Below are 21,150 nucleotides of genomic sequence, written 5' to 3'. Positions count from 1 at the left end.
ACGAGTTGTGTAAATCTTGGAACAGGCCTTTCTCTTCACGCCTGTCTAACCCCCCCTATGTTGAATTACAGTGACATTGTGGGAGCTAGAGAGAATGGTTATGGGATGATGCCTCGGGTGGAAGAGGCTCTAGCCAGTTTTCTTTCACCCGACCTTGCATCATCCCTTGAATCACCGGTGCTGCCCTCCAAGCCATGTCGCACTACATCTGCTTTGGTGGGCAGAGCTTATATGGCGGCGGGTCGAGCTGGTGCGAGCCTGCACACGATGGCTCTTTTGCAGGCGTACCAAGCCGACCTGTTAAGAGAAATAGATCAGGGCGAGGGGCCCACTATGGATGATGTTGCTGAACTTTGCAGAGCCACGGATCTGTCTCTCCGGGTTACCAAGGAGACGGCCCGTGAAATCGGCCGTTCAATGTCAGCCCTGGTAACCAAGGAGAAGGACAGATCTTTTCTTCTTGATGCACCTGTTTCTTATACGGGTCTGTTTGGCGAGGCAGTTAATGCTGTCATTGACAGATTCCAGGACGCCAAGCAACAGAGCGAGGCTTTTAAGCAATATCTCCCTCATTGCTCTAGGTCTAGGAGGGCGGCTGCTAGAGAAAAGCAGCAACAGCCCACTACTTCCTCCTCTTACCGCCAGAGTCAGAAGGCAAGTGTCACGTCTAGAGCTCCCCCTCAGAGAGCCTGGGACTCTAAGCGGCGCTAGCACCCGCAACCGCCTGAAAAGACGGATCTGAGGACCGTCCTTCAATCTAGAAAGGCTAAGGGAAAGAGGTCCTAACTTCTATAAGACCTCCAAGACTTCAGTTCACCCAGAGCAGGGTCTGGTGTTGGAACAGGAAGTTCACTCGCTGCTGGAAAAAGGGGCCATAGAGCATTTTCCCTCACCAGTCAGGGAGTCCGGGTTCTAAAGCCGGTACTTCATAGTTCCCAAGAAGGATGGAGGGCTGCATCCAAATTTAGATCTGAGGCATCTGAACCGGTCTCTGAGGAGGTTCAGGTTCAAGATGCTCACTATTTCTATCATCGTGAGTCAAATCCAATCCGAGGGTTTGGTTTGTCACGATAGATCTAAAGGATGCCTATTTTCACATCTCCATCTTTCCATCTCACAGGAGGTTCCTGAGGTTTGCTTTCGGGGGCGAAGCATACCAATATCGGGTTCTTCCATTCGGCCTAACACTCTCCCCTCGCACGTTCACCAAGTGTATGGATGCAGCTCTGGCCCCACTGAGGCTCCAGGGCATCAGCGTGCTGAATTATATCGACAACTGGCTCATACTGGCCCAGTCTCCAGAGTTGGCAGTTCGGCATCGAGATGTCGTCCTTGGCCACATTCAGCACTTGGGGTTGCGGTTCAACACGAAGAACAGCGTGTTGACACCCGCCCAACGAACTACGTTCTTGGGGGTGGTATGGGACTCAACGACGATGCAGGCACACATGTTCCTGCACGCATCCAGTCCATATTAACCACACTAACCAGGGTGAAGCCAGGGCACACCATCACAGTAAAACACTTCCAGAGGGTGTTGGGTCTCATGGCAGCAGCGTCCAGCGTCATACCTTCTGGCCTGCTACACATGAGAGCCCTGCAGTGGTGGTTGAAAGCCAAGGGGTTTTCCCCGAGGGGAAATCCGTTCCGCTTGGTAAGGGTTACGCGCAGGTGCCTTCGTTCCCTTTCAATGTGGAAGAAACCTTGGTTCCTGTCCCAGGGTCCCAAGTTGGTAGCATTATGTCGCCGAGTATCCGTTTCGACAGATGCCTCCCTCATGGACTGGGGCGCGGTCATGGAAGGCCGCTTTTCGAGAGGTCATTGGCAGGACCATTATTTCTCTTGGCACATAAATTGCCTGGAAATGTTGGCGGTTTTCTGAGCTCTGAGGAGTTTTCTGCCAGACCTCCATGGTCACCATGTTCTCGTGAGAACTGACAATACGTCAGTGGTGTCCTATTTAAAGCGACAGGGGGGTCTGAGGTCACGCCCTCTGTGCAGACTGGCGCATCAGATTCTCCTGTGGTCCCAGCGGAGACTGTCGTCTCTCAGGGCGATGTCTGTCCCAGGGGACCAGAACCAAGGAGCAGACGTACTGTCGAGGCAGGGGCTGAGGTCCGGGGAATGGAGACTCAGCCCCGAGACGGTGGAGTTGATATGCAAGAGGTTCGGCCCAGTGGACGTGGACCTCTTTGCGTCTCGAGAGATGACACACTGTTCACTGTGGTTCTCCCTCACACATCCAGCCCTGCTGGGGTTGGATGCCATCGTGCAGGCGTGACCCAGGCTGCGTCTGTACGCCTTTCCCCCGATCGCTCTGCTCCCAGCAGTTCTGGAGAGGGTCCGTCGAGATGGGGTCAGCCTACTATTAGTAGCCCCGTTTTGCCCGGCCCGAGTATGGTTCTCGGACATCATCCTGCTTCTGGCAGGCCCGCCATGGCAGATCACTCTGAGGAGGGACCTGTTGTCTCAGGCGGGGGGCTCAGTTCTCCACCCTCGGCCCGAATGGTTGAAACTATACTCACTTCCAGAGCTCCCTCCACAGGGAAGTTATACGGCCTTAAGTGGAATGTTTTTTCCATTTGGTGCAGAGAGCGTGATTTGGACCCAGTTCACTGCCCAGTGGCTTCAGTACTGGAGTTTCTCCAAGACCGATTTTCTGCCGGGCTTACCCCGTCCACACTCAAGGTTTATGTGGCTGCCATTGCGGCATTCCACGCTCCTCTGAGTGATGGTCCTCTGGGGAGGCATCACTTGGTTGTACGTTTCCTCCGTGGAGCCTGGAGGATGAGACCTGTGACTCGCACCAGGGTTCCCTCTTGGGACCTGGCAGTGGTTCTCGAAGGGCTGGACGAGGCCCCCTTCAAACCACTGGAGTCGGCCGAGGCCAAGAACCTTTCGTTTAAGGTGGTCTTTTTGTTGGCCATTACTTCTCTGAGGAGGGTAGGAGATCTCCAGGCACTCTCTATTTCCAATGGGTGCTTGGAGTTTGCTCCAGGCAACATTAAGGCCATCTTACACCCCAGGCCCGGCTATTTGCCCAAGGTGCCATCTAATGTTTTACGGCCTTTGGTTCTGCAGGCATTTCATCCTCCACCTCATGTGACTGCAGATGAGGAGAGACTTCATCTGCTCTGCCCTGTCAGAGCAATGCAGTGTTATATCCAGAGGTCCTCCTCATGGCGGAAGTCGGACCAGTTGCTGGTGTGTTTCGGGTCGCCCAAGAAGGGGCTTCCCACCTCTAAGCAGACCATTAGCAACTGGATTGTTCAGACTATTTCCCTGGCTTATCAGGTGCGCAATTTGCCTTCACCTATAGGCCGTGAGGGCTCACTCCACCAGAGACATAGCATCCTCTAGAGCCCTCCTTTCAGGGGTTTCTATACATGACATATGTGAGGCGGCTGGCTGGGCCACTCCGCACACATTCATGACGTTTTACAGTCTGGACCTTCCCTCTTCACCCAGTGCACGAGTGCTTTCGTCCTAGATTGTGCCTGAAGACAGCTTCACACTAGGATGAGCGGGGTTCGTTGTGTTATAGTGGGTATCTCGTTCCCCTAGTGTCGTAACCGACGCAGTTCGAGTTCCCTCGAAAGGGAACGTCTCGGGTTGCGTATGTAACCCTTGTTCCCTGAGAAAGGGAACGAGACACTGCGTTGGTTCGCCACACCTCACCCCGCCTGGAGCACTTGCTTCATAGCAAAAGCTGACATCTCTGTGTGCCGGCGTGCTTTTGTGTACATCCCCTTATGCCGTCACACGTACGTCATCACACAACGCCAATAGGATTGGTTTCAGTTTCATTCATAAATTCAGACGTGCTACGCTGAAGGGCGTTCCCCTAGTGTCGTAACCGACGCAGTGTCTCGTTCCCTTTCTCAGGGAACAAGGGTTACATACGTGACCCGAGACGTTTTTGTGAAAAACACAAACCTGAAAATCAGACATAAATTATATTATTTTATATTATATTATATATATATATATATGTATATATATATATATATATATATATATATATATATATATATATATATATATATATATGTATTTATTATTGTTTCTCTGATGTCAAAGTCTCTTATGTTAACCAAGGCTGCATTTATTTGATCAAACATACAGTAAAATTGTTGCCTTGGCTTTTGGCTTGCTTAGTTGGGGACATTTAATATTCAATAATATTATTGATCTGCCTTACTTAAGGTGGACGTTGACACAATTTTCTTTTAGAAACAAACTTTGTTATATTATTTTCATGTTATCACTGTGAAGCTGCTTTGATACAATCTGTATTGTAAAAAGCGCTATATAAATAAAAGTGACTTGACTTGACTTGACTTAAAATTAGTAATAACGTGAAATATTATTACAATTCAAAATAGTTGTTTTCAAATTTTTTATGTATTTCTGTGATGCAAAGCTGAATTTTCAGCATCATTACTCCAGTCTTTAGTGTCACATGATCCTTCAAAAATCATTTTAAAATGCTGATTTTCTGCTCAAGAAATAGTTTTTATTATTAACAATGTTCAAAACAGTTATGCTTAATTTAAGTTATTTTTTATTTTATTTTAAATTTTTTGGTTAAAACTGTGATACAATTTGTCAGGAGTTTTTTTTTAAAAGTATTTATTTGAAGTAGTATTTATCAATGTGTTTAGATTCACTTTTGGTCAATTTAATGCATCCTTGCTTAATGAAAGATTTTTTTACAAAAATGTATCTAAGAAAATCTTATTGACCCCAAACTTTGGAACGGTGGTGCATTGTGATTTTCCCTTATGAAGAATGGTTACATGATATACTCGTCCTCTTCTTTGTCTAAGAATGCGTTTTGAACTCTTAATTCAGATCTGAGGCTGTCTGATGAACCTCTGACTTCGAGGTTGCAGCAGTTGAGAGCATCTTGGCATCATTAGAAACCAAAGCTGAAGACCATCCGCAACCTTTTCCATCAAGAGGAGAGCACTTACCGCTCTCCTCTGCCCTTCCTTCTGATGACTAATTAAGCCTAATCAATTACAGTTTGATGACTCCCTGAGTTGAGTATGAGAGATAGATGCTGTATAATGTGTGAGTTTAATGGAGTAATCAGACAGGCCTTTGTGTACTGTATGACAATGAGCTATGATTGAAAATCATATCTCTAGATATAGATAATATAGGATGCACAACACAACATTTCTGGCTTAGATATGAAGACGCTACAGGTGAATAGGGTACAAAAAAAACTAATAGATATTTTCATACTTTTCTCAGTTGATTAATGACAGTAAAGTAAGATAATTTGTTGGATTACAAGTTTTCTGATATGAAATGTTTAAATGTGTAATTGAGTCAGTATTTAATTTGACATGACTAATTTGCATACATTTCCAGAACAGAAATCTGATCATTAGATTAAGCCCGGCTCAAAATTCTTGTTTTATTTTGGACATCTATTTGTATCACTCCATTAACTAAAAAATACTGTGAACAGCCAGTAAAAAAAAAAAAAATATTCACCATGATTTTAGGCATAAAATGTTAAATGCCAAGTTCTGTTATGAAACTCTAGATGGCACAGGCTGATGGGCTGATGATCAACGCAGCTGATGATATTTACAACGTTAACTACACGGCACAAGCCGATTGGTTCATTTCACATAAGTTATGGAAGTGGGCATTTCATTTCCGACAACGGTAAACCAATTACAACAGACTGGGCCGTCTGACCAATCAGAGCAGAGTAGACCAATCACAGCAGACTGGGCCATCTGACCAATCAGAGCAGAGTAGACCACTCACAGCAGACTGGGCCATGTGACCAATCAGAGCAGAGTAGACCAATCACAACAGACTGGGCAATCTGACCAATTTAGAAAAGAGCAAGCTCTCGGAAAGGAGGAGTTTAGAGACTGAATCGTCAAACTAATCATTTTCAGAGTCTTTGAGAAAAGAGGTTATGTGCAATGTATATTATGAGAAAATTAAAGTGTTTTTATTGACCCTGTATACATGTAAACATATTGTAGGAGACCTCCCAAACAAACTTAGGAACCTTTGGAATAGCATAGTAGGGGTAGTTTAAGTGAAGGTGCTGGTCAAATAAAACACATATAATATATTCATAAATACAAAATATCAGTCAACTTAGTGGTATGAAACACCATAATAATATCCTCAAGCAGAACATGCCAGCGAAGCGACATCCCTGAGAATATCTAATCTACCAGTAGAGGCTATCCTTGGCTTGTTTGCCACTGGCCCATATTCTCTGGTGTGCTCTCACAGACGGTGGGAAAAGCGTCAGTTGAGTGTGACTAATATCAGGCTCCGAGTAAATTACACCGCTGATCACCGCCACTCTCAAGGAGGTTACAAAATGGCCGATCTGCTGAGGAAAAGTGCCGTTTTACGACTCCTCACCACGGTAAACTTCAAATTAAAGCCTCTGTACTATCCACCTAATGGATGATAGTGGCACAAGTGGGAGAGATTCAAGTGCTAAAGGTTTATAAGATGGCACATCTGAATCCTCCATGTTAGTCTTGAGGTATCGGTGTGTTAGAGTGAGGAATATCACTGAGCCTGAGGTTATGCGAGTTAACAACACTAACTGAATATGTTACATCTAGTCAAGACCGTGCATCCATAAATGGAACCAACTAAACTGTCCATTGTCCCGTCAAAGAAATACATTTTGACTTAACTGAAAATGAAATCTCGTTCTTGCTTGTGTTCAATTCAAGCATAGCGCATAAACTGGTTCTCGCATCCGTTGTCCCCACTTGACATTCAACAATGCAAAGGCTACTTGATATCATGTAACATATCTGTCAACACGATATTTCCTGATATTCATTTCTGTCTTCACTACAATTCAAACATTCAGGCTAAGTTCATGCACTCAGCTCTCGAGGACAAAGCCAGTATTGACAGAAATGTCCTTGGCCCTGAGGGCTGCATCCCTAAACATTTGGACTGGTTAAATCATTTAAGACCTTTCAAATATCTGGCACATATTTGAGTGGAATACAAGCGGGGTGATTTTGAGCAGAAGCAAAGGGATAATGGAGCAGTGTAAGGAGACAGTGGGATATGCGAACGGCATGCAGTAAACATGAAGAGCAGTGCTCAAGGCTTGCTTTGGGTCTCTGGAATGAAGAGAAAATGACATATCAGAGACTGAGGGCAGATCAGCAGATAACTGCTGCCTTTAAGTGGCTTCCACGAGTAAACAATGCAGCATTCCTCCAGCTATTGTTTGCAGTATCACCCCATCGCTGCCTCTCCAAACCAACACACACACACTTTCATTTGTTTGACTTTGTCATATCTGTTTAGAAATCTGCATTTGAACAGATTCTTACACATGTTGGCACCACTAAGGCTTAATACTTTTTGTGTTATGCATAGAAAATGTCCGTATTAACTTAAAAAGCAACTTAAAAAGTGTTGTTGTTTTTTTCAAAGTGAATCACTCATGGTATTAAAACCATCTGTGTTTTAGCACACAGAAAGTCGTTGTAAAATAAAACAAATGTTGAATTGTGAACGTTGTGAAACAAATCTGTAAATCTTACTTTCTAGCACCAATTGCCAAGTTTCCATCCACTTTTTTTTCTCTTATCGATAAAGAAAGAATGCACAAAAAAACAGTTAACCTTCACGATAACAATTACTTAACCGCATATGCCTACCACTTTCAAAGGTTATGTCTGTCTCAAAATTACAGTTCACTCTCTGACGTACCTGATGATTTTGGCTGTTATGTTGAAAAACTAAATATAATGTTAGAAGACGAGAAAATAGTGAAATTGCAACTGGAAGTCTAATACCTAAGTGTCAAGAATTCGGAAAGTCGTTGTTATAAATATGCCTATTGACATAAACACAAAGGAATTTCTGCAGATGCAAACACACGCAAACCTCACTAAAGCCCTACACACCTAATAGTTGTTCGATTAACGCTAATTAGCGAAAAAACATTAACGTACATAGATAAGTTATATCAAAGATAGTAATTTTATTTTGTTTTTAGGATTTTATAGTTCTGAATATACCTATTAAATATTTTTGCAGAACAGGAAACTTAATTCTAAGATAAAAATGTACAATAAAATAATAACTGTATTAACAATGTGGGATAATATTATAATTCTAAAAACAGTATCTGATCATCCAAGTTCCTTTAATCTGTACAGATGTACAGTATGCACACCAGTTTTGTTTTTCTATGAACAATACTAATGCAATGCATAATGTTCCACTTACGATGCCTGAACAAAATGAGGCAAAACTTACATTGCATGACAAAAATGTTGACTTACTAGTAAATCATTTGTATCCTCTTCAGTCAATGCCATTTGACAGACATTGAATAAAGTGTCATTAAATATGTCTGAGAAAGTCTAAGAAAGGGTTAAAGGGAAGTGTTTGTTTGTGAAGACCGCCGTTTCCTCTCAGCTGGGAATTGGACAGACGTGTTTCACTGGGAAATGTTTTTACAGAGGAACAAAGCAAAGACTATGAACACACTCTCTCTCTCTCTCTCTCTCTCTCTCTCTCTCTCTCTCTCTCTCTCTCAGACTCCCTCAAATGATTCATCAAATGAATACTCACGACTTCTGTGGTGGCACAGACTTGGTTGCAGGCTTGTTACTAGGAACATTGCAGCGTTCTGCGAAAAGAATTTCACTGAGATCAGATAAAGTGCATATGTCCAAATACCAGGCATATGGCACATGAAGCAACATGTCAATAACACAGCATTCCATGTCATTGGAAATCGTCTACGGTTACGTATGTAACCCTCGTTCCCTGAGTAGGGAACGGAGACGTTACGTCGGATGACGACGAATGGGGTTTCGCTTAGAAAGCCTATCAACTTCGAGTATTACAAAACGAGCCAATGGCAAAGAAATGCCATGGGTCTGCGGAATTTGCATGGCGTAACTCCGCCCCACCTCGTGGGTATAAAAGGAGGAAGCCGGCAGCAAGCAGATATGTTTCTTCGCTGAGGAGCCAAGACTGAGCTCAGGCGATCCCCGCGGTACAGCGGAAAGTGGCAGGCAGACGTAACGTCTCCGTTCCCTACTCAGGGAACGAGGGTTACATACGTAACCGTAGACGTTCCCTTTCGTTGTCACTCCGAGTTACGTCGGATGACGACGAATGGGGTTACCAATCTAATCACGCCACCTTCTCAGCTGTCTTGCAGTGCCCTGCGTAAATCGAGATCCCTGTCAGCCTGGACAAAGGACTCCATATAACACAGGAATACCAAGGCACACTGGGAAGCATATCCCAAGCTTAGGGGAAGTATGCAATTAATGCCAGCCCGGAGGGGGGGGACTTAGAGAATACACATATGACCCGAAGGAAGCATATGGAAAACACTGGGGTGTCCAGCCGCAGGTGGAATATTTCAACCCCAGGGGTGGCAAGGTGGCTTGCCAAGGGAAAGACACACGCTCAGAGAGGCTTACAGTGGAAATACACATGTGGGGGTCGCTCAGAGGAGGGACCATGCACACGGGAGGCACCTAGCCGACGCACAGGCAATAGACACTGGCGCCGACGTCAGGAGTGCTGGAGGAGCTCAGGGCTTTAGGAGAAGCTCACCTGAGGAAAATATCGCACGTATCCAGTCCGTGGAGTGGAATGGCGAGCAAGCGAAGACACCTGAGCGGGTCCGGTACTAGCTGGTTGAAGCGAGTACACGAGAGGACACAGGCTCCACTCGGAGATTATAGAATCTGGCGAATGTGTTAGGTGTCGCCCAGCCTGCAGCTCTGCAGATGTCTGTTAGCGAGGCGCCAGCGCTAGAGCCCAAGAGGACGCCACACTCCGGGTGGAGTGGGCAGTCACACCAAGGGGGCACGGTCGACCTTGCTGCTGGTAAGCCAAAGCAATGGTGTCCACTATCCAGTGAGACAACCTTTGCTTGGAGAGAGCCTTTCCCTTCAGCTTCCCACCATAACAGACAAAGAGCTGGTCTGAGGTCCTGAAACACTGCGTTCTGTCTACATAGGCGCGGAGAGCGCGTACTGGACAGAGCAGTGCCAAGGCTGGGTCTGCCTCCTCCGAGGGCAGCGCTTGCAGGTTCACCACCTGGTCCCGAAAGGGAGTGGTAGGAACCTTTGGCACATATCCAGGCCGGGGTCTCAGGATCACGTGAGAGTAAGCCGACCCAAATTCCAGGCACGCTTCGTCAACGGAAAATGCGTGCAGGTCCCCAACCCTCTTGATGGAGGCCAGTGCAACCAGGAGCGCTGTCTTCATAGACAGGAACTTAAGCTCGACTGATTGCAGGGGCTCAAAGGGAGCACTCTTCAGGGCAGTTAGAACCACTGAGAGGTCCCAAGAGGGAACGAGAGGAGGACGAGGAGGATTCAGTCTCCTCGCTCCTCTCAGGAACCTGATGATCAGGTCGTGCTTCCCCACCGACTTACCTTCGATGAGGTCATGATGTGCGGCAATGGCGGCAACATAGACCTTCAGGGTGGAGGGAGACAGCCTTCGCTCCAGCCCCTGTTGAAGGAAGGAAAGCAAAACACTGATCGAGCATCTCCGGGGGTCTTCTCGGTGAGAAGAGCACCAGTTGACGAAGAGGTTCCACTTCAACGCATAGACGTGTCTCGTGGACGACGCTCTAGCGGAAGTGATGGTAGCCACCACCGCTGGTGGTAGGGTACTCAAACCTGCCTCGTCCCATCCAGGAGCCACACGTGGAGGTTCCAAAGATCGGGACGAGGGTGCCATAGGGTGCCCCGTCCCTGAGAAAGAAGGTTCTTCCTCAGAGGGATCGGCCAGGGAGGTGCTGTCGCGAGGAGTACTAGTTCGGGGAACCAGGTCCGGTTGGGCCAGTAAGGGGCAACCAGAATGACCTGCTCCTCGCCCTCCCTGACCTTGCGCAAAGTGTGCGCAAGAAGGCTCACTGGGGGAAACGCATACTTGCGGCCCTGTGGCCAGCTGTGCGCCAGAGCATCCGTGCCGAGCGTGCCCTCGGTCAGGGAATAGAACTGGGCGCAATGGGTCGAGTCGTGAGAGGCAAACAGATCTATCTGCGCGTCCCCGAACTGGTCCCAAATCAGCTGAACCGACTGGGGATGGAGTCGCCATTCTCCAGGGAGGGGCTGAAGCCGTGAGAGCTCGTCGGCTGCACAGTTCAGCGCTCCGGGAATGAAGATGGCTCGAAGCGACCTCAGATGCTTCTGACTCCATAGGAGGAGGTGGCGAGCGAGTTGTGACATACGGCGGGAGCGTCGACCACTTTGATGGTTGATGTACGCTACAGTGGCGGTATTGTCTGAGCGGACTAGTACGTGTTGACCCCTGAGCAACGCTCGGAAGCGGTGCAGGGCAAGGCGTACTGCCAACAACTCGAGGCAATTGACATGCCATAGCCGCTGGGGTCCTGTCCAGGAGCCCGCAGCAGCATGTCCATTGCACATGGCGCCCCAGCCCGTGGTGGAGGCATCTGTTGAGACAACAACATGCCGGGAAGCTCGAGCCAGGGGGACACCGGCCCTGAGAAAATCGAGGTTCGTCCACGGGGTGAAGAACTGACGGCAGGTCGGAGTAACTGGTACTCGGAACGTGCCGTGTTGCCATGCCCACCTCGGGACTCGGTCGCGAAGCCAAAGCTGAAGCGGTCTCATATGAAGCAATCCGAGCGGCGTGGGAGCCAGGCTCCCAGGAACTGAACCAACGGGATCATGCGAGCCACAGGCGTCCCCCCGGAGGGGCAGCGAAGCGGAGTAACTGGCCCAGATGTGGACGGCATAGCGGCCCGGAGAGGGGACACAGTTAGCAACCGCGCCCTGGCAGAGGGGGCCAGGGGAGGACCAGGCTGGTCGTCCCGCGGGGGCCTGCTCTGCCAGGGGTCTGGCGACAGAGGGGGACAGGGGCGAAGCGGTCCGTGGACGGCACGCCGTGTCAACCGCCTCTGGGACAGAGGGGGGCGAGGAGAGCACGGCTTGTGGGCGGCGCTCTGTGTCGCCCGAGAACTCTGTGAGCTCAGGGAAGAGGGGATTGTTTCTGACTTTAACCACATTAGGGTGCTGCCCACCCGTGGGTGAGCAGCGGGGAGTGGAGAACAAAAGATTCTCCCCCGGCCCTCCACCGGGGGAAGGAGTGGTCCTGCTACCACCTCCTGAGAAACAATCATCATCCCTGAGCAGCCCGTCTCAGGAGCGCCGCTTGGCCCGGCGTTTAGCGGGGGGCGGGGCAGGAGAGGGCTGTGGCGCCTTCTTACGGCTTCCTCCGCGACCGGCCCTGGGTGGAGGCTGCTGCGTGGTCCGGGCGGGAGGGGCGGGAGCCGCAGGAGGGCGCCCTCGGCGGGAAACAGGTCGAGGCGTCTGCGCGACCGGCAAGGTGGAGGCAGCAGCGGGCCGGCGGGGCAGAATGTGTCTGATGGCCTCGGTCTGTTTCTGGGCAGTTGAAAACTGTTGGGCAAAGTCTTCAACTGCACCGCCGAAGAGGCCGGCCTGGGACAAGGGGGCGTTAAGCAGACGGGTCCGCTCAGCGTCCCGCATGTCAGCCAGGTTCAGCCACAGATGTCGCTCCTGGACCACAGCTGTGGACATCACCAAACCCAGGGAGCGCGCAGTAACCTTCGTCGCCCGGAGAGCAAGGTCGGTCGCGGCACGCAGCTCATCAAAGAGCCCTGGGTTTGTCCTACCCTCGTGCATGTCTCTGAGCATCTGGGCCTGGTAGACCTGCAGAGTGGCCATAGCATGCAGTGAAGCAGCCGCCTGTCCCGCCGCTCTGTAAGACTTCGCCACCAGGGTCGACGAAAATCTACAGGCTTTGGATGGGTGCTTAGGCTCGCCCCGAGAAGAAGCACTCTGAGGACATAGTTGCATGGCAACAGAGCGTTCAACCGGGGGAAGCCCAGTGTACCCACGGGCAGCTGCCTCATCGAGGGGAGGAAAGGCGGATGAGACCAGCGAGCGGTCCCGAGAAGACAGGGGGGTCTTCCAGGACTTCGAGATCTCATCATGCACATCCGGGAAGAAAGGTATTGGGGTTTGCCGAGGACGAGGGTCGGCGGCCTTACCCAAAAACCAATCGTCCAGCCGCGAGCGCTCAGGACAGGGTGGAGGCCTCCACTCAAGTCCGATGCTCGCGGCTGCCCGGGAAAGCATGGCCGTCATCTCCGGATCAGACTCGAGCACAGCCGTATGCACACCGGAAGGTGGCAGCTGTGACGAGCCCTCACTTCCAGAAGAGTCAAACCCGCCTAGTGATGCTGCAACAGACATGGCATCTTCCTCTGTAGCTTCAACTGAAGCACGCGGGCCACCAGAGGGTAGACCCGCGGGAATCAGCAGTTCACTAGCGGGCACCGTCATTGAAGAGGGGGGCTGGGGTCGCGGACACATAGTCGGCGCCTTGTTCCAGACCGTAACCCTCAGATCACCCTGGCCACCAGCCGCAGGACGGGGGGTGGATGAGGGGACTCTCACTCTTGCGAGTTCACGGAGTCTCGACCGTAATGACGCGATGGTCATGTTCCCACAGAGAGAACATGAGTCATCCACGAGCGCTGCTCTAGCATGATCAATGCCCAAACATACTATGCAACGCTCGTGCCCATCAGAGTCCGATACCAATCTGCCGCAACCAGAAGTACACGGGCGAGACATCTTTAAAAAGACGTGCCACGTGTAAGCTCTTTTAGTGAGAGAAAACTCAAGTGTTGAAGCACCCGGGGAGAAACGCACCGACTGGCAGACCACTGCAACAGATCAGCAGGAAGCACGCTCTCGCCGTAGATCGCCGTCACACCAACACTCGAGGTACTCGTTTGTAAAGCTGACAATTCAGAGATGGCTTGTGGAGAGAAGAATACACTTGGCTCCGAAGCGAAAACATATCTGCTTGCTGCCGGCTTTCTCCTTTTATACCCACGAGGTGGGGCGGAGTTACGCCATGCAAATTCCGCAGACCCATGGCATTTCTTTGCCATTGGCTCATTTTGTAATACTCGAAGTTGATAGGCTTTCTAAGCGAAACCCCATTCGTCGTCATCCGACGTAACTCGGAGTGACAACGAAAGGGAACTGAAGTTTATGGCTTTTTTTACAGTACTGCATGGCAATGAATTTAGTGCATGAGCTAAAACGTGACATGTAGAAACAAGATGTTCCTTACTTCCATTGAATCCTGAGGCCACATGCTGGGAATCCTGCAAATAGAAAGAGAAAGACAGATGTAGTAAAAGACAAAAAAAAAAAAAATATATATATATATATATATATATATATTATTTTTTATATATTTTTATAATAATTAAAAAATATTAAACAATTAAAAATATTTTAAATACATAAACAAATAAACAAACAAACAAACAAATAAACAAATAAACAGGCATGATAATAACATCTGACTGGAAAAAAAATATCAGTGCTACATTTTGTGCATTATCTCACATGGAGCAGCCACAGATGGGAAATAGTTCTGCTGATAGCTTTAATTGATTTTACACTAATACAATTAAAGCAGGCACACAAATCACACTTGAGCGGTGCGGTGCAGAGACGTCTGCGCCCGCTGATGGCACTTCACATCAGGATTTATAGAGTCAGCGTATTATTAGCACTGTCATCCAGGCCAACTTATGAGATTCAGACCATGTCCTATTAAGAGACAAACAGTGGACGGAATTGGCAAAGAGAAAAGACCGTCATGGGATTTGAAGGAAACTTGAGTGTGTAAAGTCCAGAACTTAAACAGGCCAGATATTTCAATTTGGAATACCATTCGCAAACTCTGCAGGTTTATTCTCACAGGTAAAGATACTGTGATGTGTGATGAAGTGGTTTACCCTTATCTGTAATACACATGGACAGCAGAATAACTGGCTAAACAGAGTTTTTTGTTCTCAAAGTTAGGTCAGAAGCAACATGGGTCACGCTTTGCTTAAGCCAAGGCAGCTGAGAGGTAAATACATTCTGACATCATGCTAATGACATCGCTTATCCTTCCAACATCTCAGGATGCCTGCCACATGACATCAGGTGAAGAGTGATTTATGGACTTTATGACAAAAACCCTAAAGTCTGGTCGGACATGGAAACACGAATAACGTTTGTTTTTGGACATTTTATCAGAATTCCTCATAGTATAAAGATTGTGTGAGGACATGGGAAAGAATGTTACAAACTATTAAATTAGCAAAATTAAACTCGTGATAAAGCTAAAGGTCTCAAACCCTAAACTATAAACCGGAAGCAACGCATTTTCGAATCCCGGCTTGGGGACCTTTCCTGTTCCCCAAATGTTAAATAAAAGGAGTTATGTCAGGACAATCATCCACAACCTCAAATTAGAGGAGTCAAACTTTATAGAAAATAGCTGATTAGAGAACATGGTACGTTCAGTGGTTGAAAATTGCTAAAACAACTTTTACGATGCATACAAATGCAAATCTGAACACATCACTGGCTAAAGAAAAACTCTGGGAGAGAGTGAGCAAGAGAAACAAACAGGCCTATCGTGTAGCCTATCATATCGTACAAGGTTTAAATCATTTAAATAGACATATCAAGTATTAGAGAAGGCGTATGATGTAGTATTTTAGTTGAAACTACCCTTGGCAATATCTGATTTCTGAGAGTCGGGTAGAGACACAATGCAGTTATTCGCGCCCGTTTCATACCTAGAGTTTACACTCATTCACTTGACAATTATTATAGAGTAGGGATTTCAGAGGTTTATGTAAAATATTATGCTATCCCCTGCTCACCCAGCAAACACAAGGAGTGATGTGTCAGCCGAATATTTTTTCCCATTATTCGGTAGAATTCGTTATTTGTTTGTAAGCTATTTTCCGCGCCTTTCCGAATAAGTTATTCAGCTTTGAGGAAATCCCTATGTTTGTGTGTGCTGCATTTTTTTATGATTGTTAGTGTATTGCATTGTTAGCTTAGCAACATGCTAACATCCAATTGTACTTAAAATACGGCATAAGTACGAGTCTCCGATGGCGTGTGAAGTTGCTGCTTATGTAGAGCGTTACAAAGCAACTTCCATCTTAGTGCCTTAGAAGGCGGCTAATGAGGCAGTAGACAGCTCACTGTTTCTGAACAGAGCCAGAGGAAGATTGAAAAATATCAACTGCTTGCCTTTTAAAACCTATCATTAGCAACATAATTTTATGTCATGACACTCTGTAATGTTGATGATGAAGTCCATTTATATAAAAAAAGTTTAAAGAGAGAGAGAGAGAGAGAGAGAGAGAGAGAGAGAGAGAGAGACAGCCCACCTTTGAAGGAATGGGAAACTTGGTCTGTTCAGCTTTGCCTGGTGTGTGGATGGCAGTGAGAGGTGGAGGCCAGGAGTGGGTCATCTCCTACGGTTGAACAACAATAACACACTGTTAGTTATGATAGATAGACAGATAATATAGAACGATAGAATGATAGATAGATAGATTGATAAAATTGATCAATTATCAACATGAATCAATGGGAAAAGCAATCAAGGTCTCATAAGAGCACAAATATGATTCAATTATCAGAAGTGATAGCTAAAATGACAATTTGCAAACCATCCCAGATAATCCCTCTGAAGAGAGCTTATTCCAAAAAAACCACCATCTTGCCTAATGACATCACACGCAGGAATACTGTGAAATCTTCAGGGCAAGTATGGCACACTCTCTCCCAAGAAAACCTGTGTTATTACATTCCAGAAAAATGCACACAAAATCCGTTCATTTCTCCGAGCTTCAGTGGGGGCGAGGCATGGCGGTGGAAGCTTTGAGTTGCAAATGAAATTTATTAAAAGCAACGGAGCGTTGCTCCTGGAGCCAAACAAGGTTATCCAAACACGAGCAGGCCGGATCAGAGACTGTTTACTCGTATGCTTTCTTGGACAGCTCAGCTATACATCCTACACATATCTGTGTTCACATGGGAAACATTTCGTTCAGAAAACCTTCAGTGTTCTTAGAAATATTAGAAAAGTGCTACATTTGATTTACATACTTACTTTTTCCCTTCCTCTTTATGATAATTGTATCTTTACTTGCAATATCACAAAGACCCCAAAAAGTATTTAAATACTTACAAGTGTATGAATGTATTGGCATCACATAGCAAGATATCAATCCAAGTAACTTTTTTTTTAAAAGAAGTACACTTTTCAAACTTTACAAAAAAGATTTGTTTGTTTTCAAATGATAAAATATTAGATATACTACTGTTCAAAACTAAGACAACTGTGTCATGATACTTTCTGATTGTCAAACATTAGTTGACCATGTTGATTTAATGTGATTATTTTCAACCTGAGGAGAACTGACATTAAAAATATACTAAAAATCACCGGTTGATTTCAAGTTATTTCAGGAATGGCTCACAAAAGGGAAATTAGTTCTGAGAAAAGCTTCTGCAGCATTAATGCATTGTTACACTGTATCTAATGCAAAGGCATTCATAAACTTCTACTCTATGAACAGACATGAACATCTCAGTACACATGACATTGTGTGTTAAATGGTTAAAGTGTGTCTGCATGCTCTCATCTGATTTCCACACAGTCAAGTGACACGCTGCACCAACATTCATGATCTGGTCAGGATCCACATAAAGCCTGACATTGTTTACATATAAAAAAATTAAATCACTAAAATCTAAAAACTGGTTATAATCCAGTTTATCATCATTGATGCAGCACATTTGTCATTAAGCAATTCACAGCCACTCTAAAATCCAGCTGTGGACAACTACAGCTGCAAATCTGTTCATCCTGGCTCTGTTCAAGATGTTTTATGAGCAAACATCAAGCAAACAACATTGAAGTTATGTGTGCACGAGCCTGGACCAGGATTTTGTTTGCTCTTTGGAATGCGTGTTGATGGCTTAGACTTTTTCTCCATGGAGAATCACTTCACCTCTTTGAGAACAGGAGATAAATGGGCTGATGGGCCTTTCTACTGTCTTTCAGAAGAACAGGGGTTTGGGCAACTGCATGCCAACATAGTTTAAAGGGTGTTGAGCTAGTCTTGTCAACAAGGTTTTTACTATTTATTTATTTTAAGGAAGTAATACTTTTATGTAGCATGCAATAAAAAGATATAATACATGCTGTTCTTTTGAACTTTCTATTCATCAAATGAAAGAAATACACAGGGGAATCGAAGGAAATCGAAATACATAGGACCGTATGACACTGGAGACTAGAGTAATGATGCTGAAAATTCAGCTTTGACATCACAGTAAAAAATAATTACAACATTTTTAATATAAAAAAAATAAAAAATAAATAAATTGTAATAATATATTTGGAAAAAAATATTTATTAACAATAATAATTCGTTACATTTATATAGCGCTTTATCTGGGACCTCAAAGCGCTTTACATAGGAGGGGGAATCTCCTCAATCACCACCAATGTGCAGCATCCACCTGGATGATGCGACGGCAGCCATATTGCGCCAGAACGCCCAACACACACCAGCTTACTGGTGGAGAGGAGACAGAGTGATGAAGCCAATCAGAATGTATGGGGATGATTAGGAGGCCATGATGGACAGAGGCCAAGGGGCAAATTTGGCCATGATGCCGGGGTTACACCCCTACTCTTTATCGAAGGACATCCTGGGATTTTTTGTGACCACAGAGAGCCAGGACCTCGGTTTTAACGTCTCATCCGAAGGACGGTGCTTTTTGACAGTACAGTATCCCTGTCACTATACTGGGGCGTTAGGACCCACACAGACCAAAGGGTGAGCGCCCCCTGCTGGCCTCACTAACACCCCTTCCAGCAGCACCCTGGTTTGCTCAGGAGGTCTCCCATCCAGGTACTAACCAGGCTCAGCCCTGCTTAGCTTCAGTGGGCAACCAGTCTTAGGCTACAGGGTGATATGGCTGCTGGCCGTTTAGATTAGTCTTTTTGATCGAGTAAACGCAGTCTTGTTGAGCATAAGAGACTTCTTCCAAATACATAAAAAAATCCCTGCGTCCCAAAATCGCAGGTACTACATTTGAATTTGAATTTACTTTGAGACCTTTAAAAAAGTATGTTCTATAGTATATGGGTAGTATGAATGAAATTTGGACTTATATCCACAATTTTGTTAATGTCACGTGACCTCGCTGGAAGTAGTAGGTCTGCCTGTTTTTCGAAAACTATGGGCCAGATTTACTAAACAGGCCAAATTATTGCGAGAGCCCAATTAAAAAAAAAGAGCCAATGGGAATGGAAAGTTCTGTGCGTGATCACTGATGACAAACACAGATGCAGCCGGATCATTTCCATAATGACAAACACAATATACCGAGAGCAGCGGAAATTAGCGCCTGTTTTAAGACATGCTTTTTTTGGGCAGTTAATAATGGCACAAAACCAGTAAATTGACGAGCGCAAACCTTAGTAAATCACCATGCGTGATTCATTTAAACTGTCCTCCAATAAATTTTGCGTCCGAAAGGGAAACTCCAACAAATGCATATGCAATAAGGTCAGCCGCAAAAATAACTGTGATCACGCCTTTTTTAGCACTAATTCTTCACGCCGTGTCTTTAGTAAATCCTGACAGTAGTTTTTAACGCCAAAAGAGGGTTTGTGCTGGCACAAGCTGTTACTAAATCTTGCCCTATTTATTTGGGCATACTACTCTTTTACTGTTTTTCGCCTACTATATAAAAGGGAAATATTTAATTTCGGACGCAGTGAAGTGTAGGCCTATGTACTTTGTTCAAAAACAGTCAGCAGAAGAGAACGGTAGAGGTCTTAAGATGTATTTTTAAAAAGCTGAACTTTAACTTAACACACTGTCAACTCTACACTCTACACTGTACATACATCCATTAATTTGCTAAATAAAATTGTATAAACTGCTCTACCCGATAATATAGTAAATTACATATCCAATAAAAATTTAGGCTAAATAACTATAACTGTTTATTGCACAAAGCTTTCATAGTTAAAAAAAAAAAAAACTGAGACTTGTTATGCATAATAACGGAAACATTGCTCACGGCAGGTTATTTAAAGTCCCATACTAACTGTCTTGAAGTGTATTGTTGAATGCGTCGGATTTGTTAAAAAGGTGGTGCTTTGATGGCTGCAGGGTTGATGCTTTAAAGGAGATGAATTTAGAGATGCGACTTCTCTGAAAGATGTTACAGTGCTGACAGTACACAAGCGCCACACGCTCTCAGCATGCTAACATCCCGCCTTCCTCTGAATCCATTACCTTTAAAGTGCAGCTGACAAAAATATTAAAGCTACAACAAAAATCTGAATAAATCAACTATTCAGCTTCACTAATCGACGAGTTGACCATCCTGGCCCATGCTTACTTTTTTGACAAGTAGGCTACTATTTAGACTAAGACTATATCTTGCATGCTTACTCAAGTTATTTTTTAACTGAACCAAATTGTTACTGCCTTCCTTAAAGGTGCATTGTGTAATATTTTTGAGGATCTATTGACAGAAATGCAATATATGATCCATAACTAAGTTTTTAGTGGTGTATAAAGACCTTGCATAATGAACCGTTATGTTTTTATTAGAACTTAGAATGAGACATTTATATCTCCATAACCACGGGCAACCCCTTCTTTAGAGCTCGACATATTATGTCGTCATGTGTCTGCCATAGCCCTAATCGGACAAACGCGTTTCGTTACTATAATGCTCTTCGTGCAAGGAAGCAAGCTTTGTTCAGTGAATAAAACACTGACACAATGATGAACAGGTAACAATAATATTCACAATAACATATAGTTTTACTGAATAATTAAGTAAACATAATTTCTTAATTTATCCTTGTAAAGAAACATCATTGCTGAACTGGCTACTCTCTGCTGTCTCAGAAGGTGACATATTTTCCTGTCGGCCACCATAACTTTTGTTGGTTGCAATTTGTAACCTCACCACTAGATGCCGCTAAAAATTACACACTGCACCTTTAAAAAAAGCATGCAAACAGATTGCCTTAAAACAACCTAAGTGAAGTGTTACCATGGGAATAGTATGTTAGTGTCCTGACAAATGACTAAAAAAAGACTGAAAAAAAGAACTGTAGAGAGTACTTGATAATTTGCTTTATATTTACTCTTGACCTAACATAGCTACTCAGAATTACTGACTCCCAGGATGCATTGCGGCATAAATAAATTAAGCAATTGCTTTGTTTTTT

At 45.4% G+C, this 21,150-nt stretch overlaps 1 protein-coding gene across 2 annotated transcripts in view; it reads right to left on the bottom strand.

Moving 5' to 3' along the window:
* The window catches only part of aff2 (AF4/FMR2 family, member 2), a 267,260-nt gene that overhangs the window by 96,124 nt on the left and 149,986 nt on the right, over positions 1–21,150 (bottom strand). For both annotated transcript variants that reach the window (XM_077235761.1, XM_077235762.1), the window contains exons 5-7: positions 16,262–16,348; positions 14,146–14,179; positions 8,608–8,665 (exon numbers count right to left, since the gene is read on the bottom strand). In XM_077235761.1, coding sequence (XP_077091876.1) covers positions 8,608–8,665; positions 14,146–14,179; positions 16,262–16,348 — 179 coding nt within the window. The remainder of the gene's footprint in view (positions 1–8,607; positions 8,666–14,145; positions 14,180–16,261; positions 16,349–21,150) is intronic.

The sequence above is a fragment of the Siphateles boraxobius genome, unplaced genomic scaffold, assembly GCF_051911475.1.
Source record: "Siphateles boraxobius isolate OS27281-9 unplaced genomic scaffold, OSU_SipBor_1 2, whole genome shotgun sequence".
NCBI classification, from domain to species: Eukaryota; Metazoa; Chordata; class Actinopteri; order Cypriniformes; family Leuciscidae; genus Siphateles; species Siphateles boraxobius.
The sequence above is the reverse complement of the archived record's forward strand: the minus strand, read 5'-3'. Positions and strand labels throughout refer to the sequence as shown.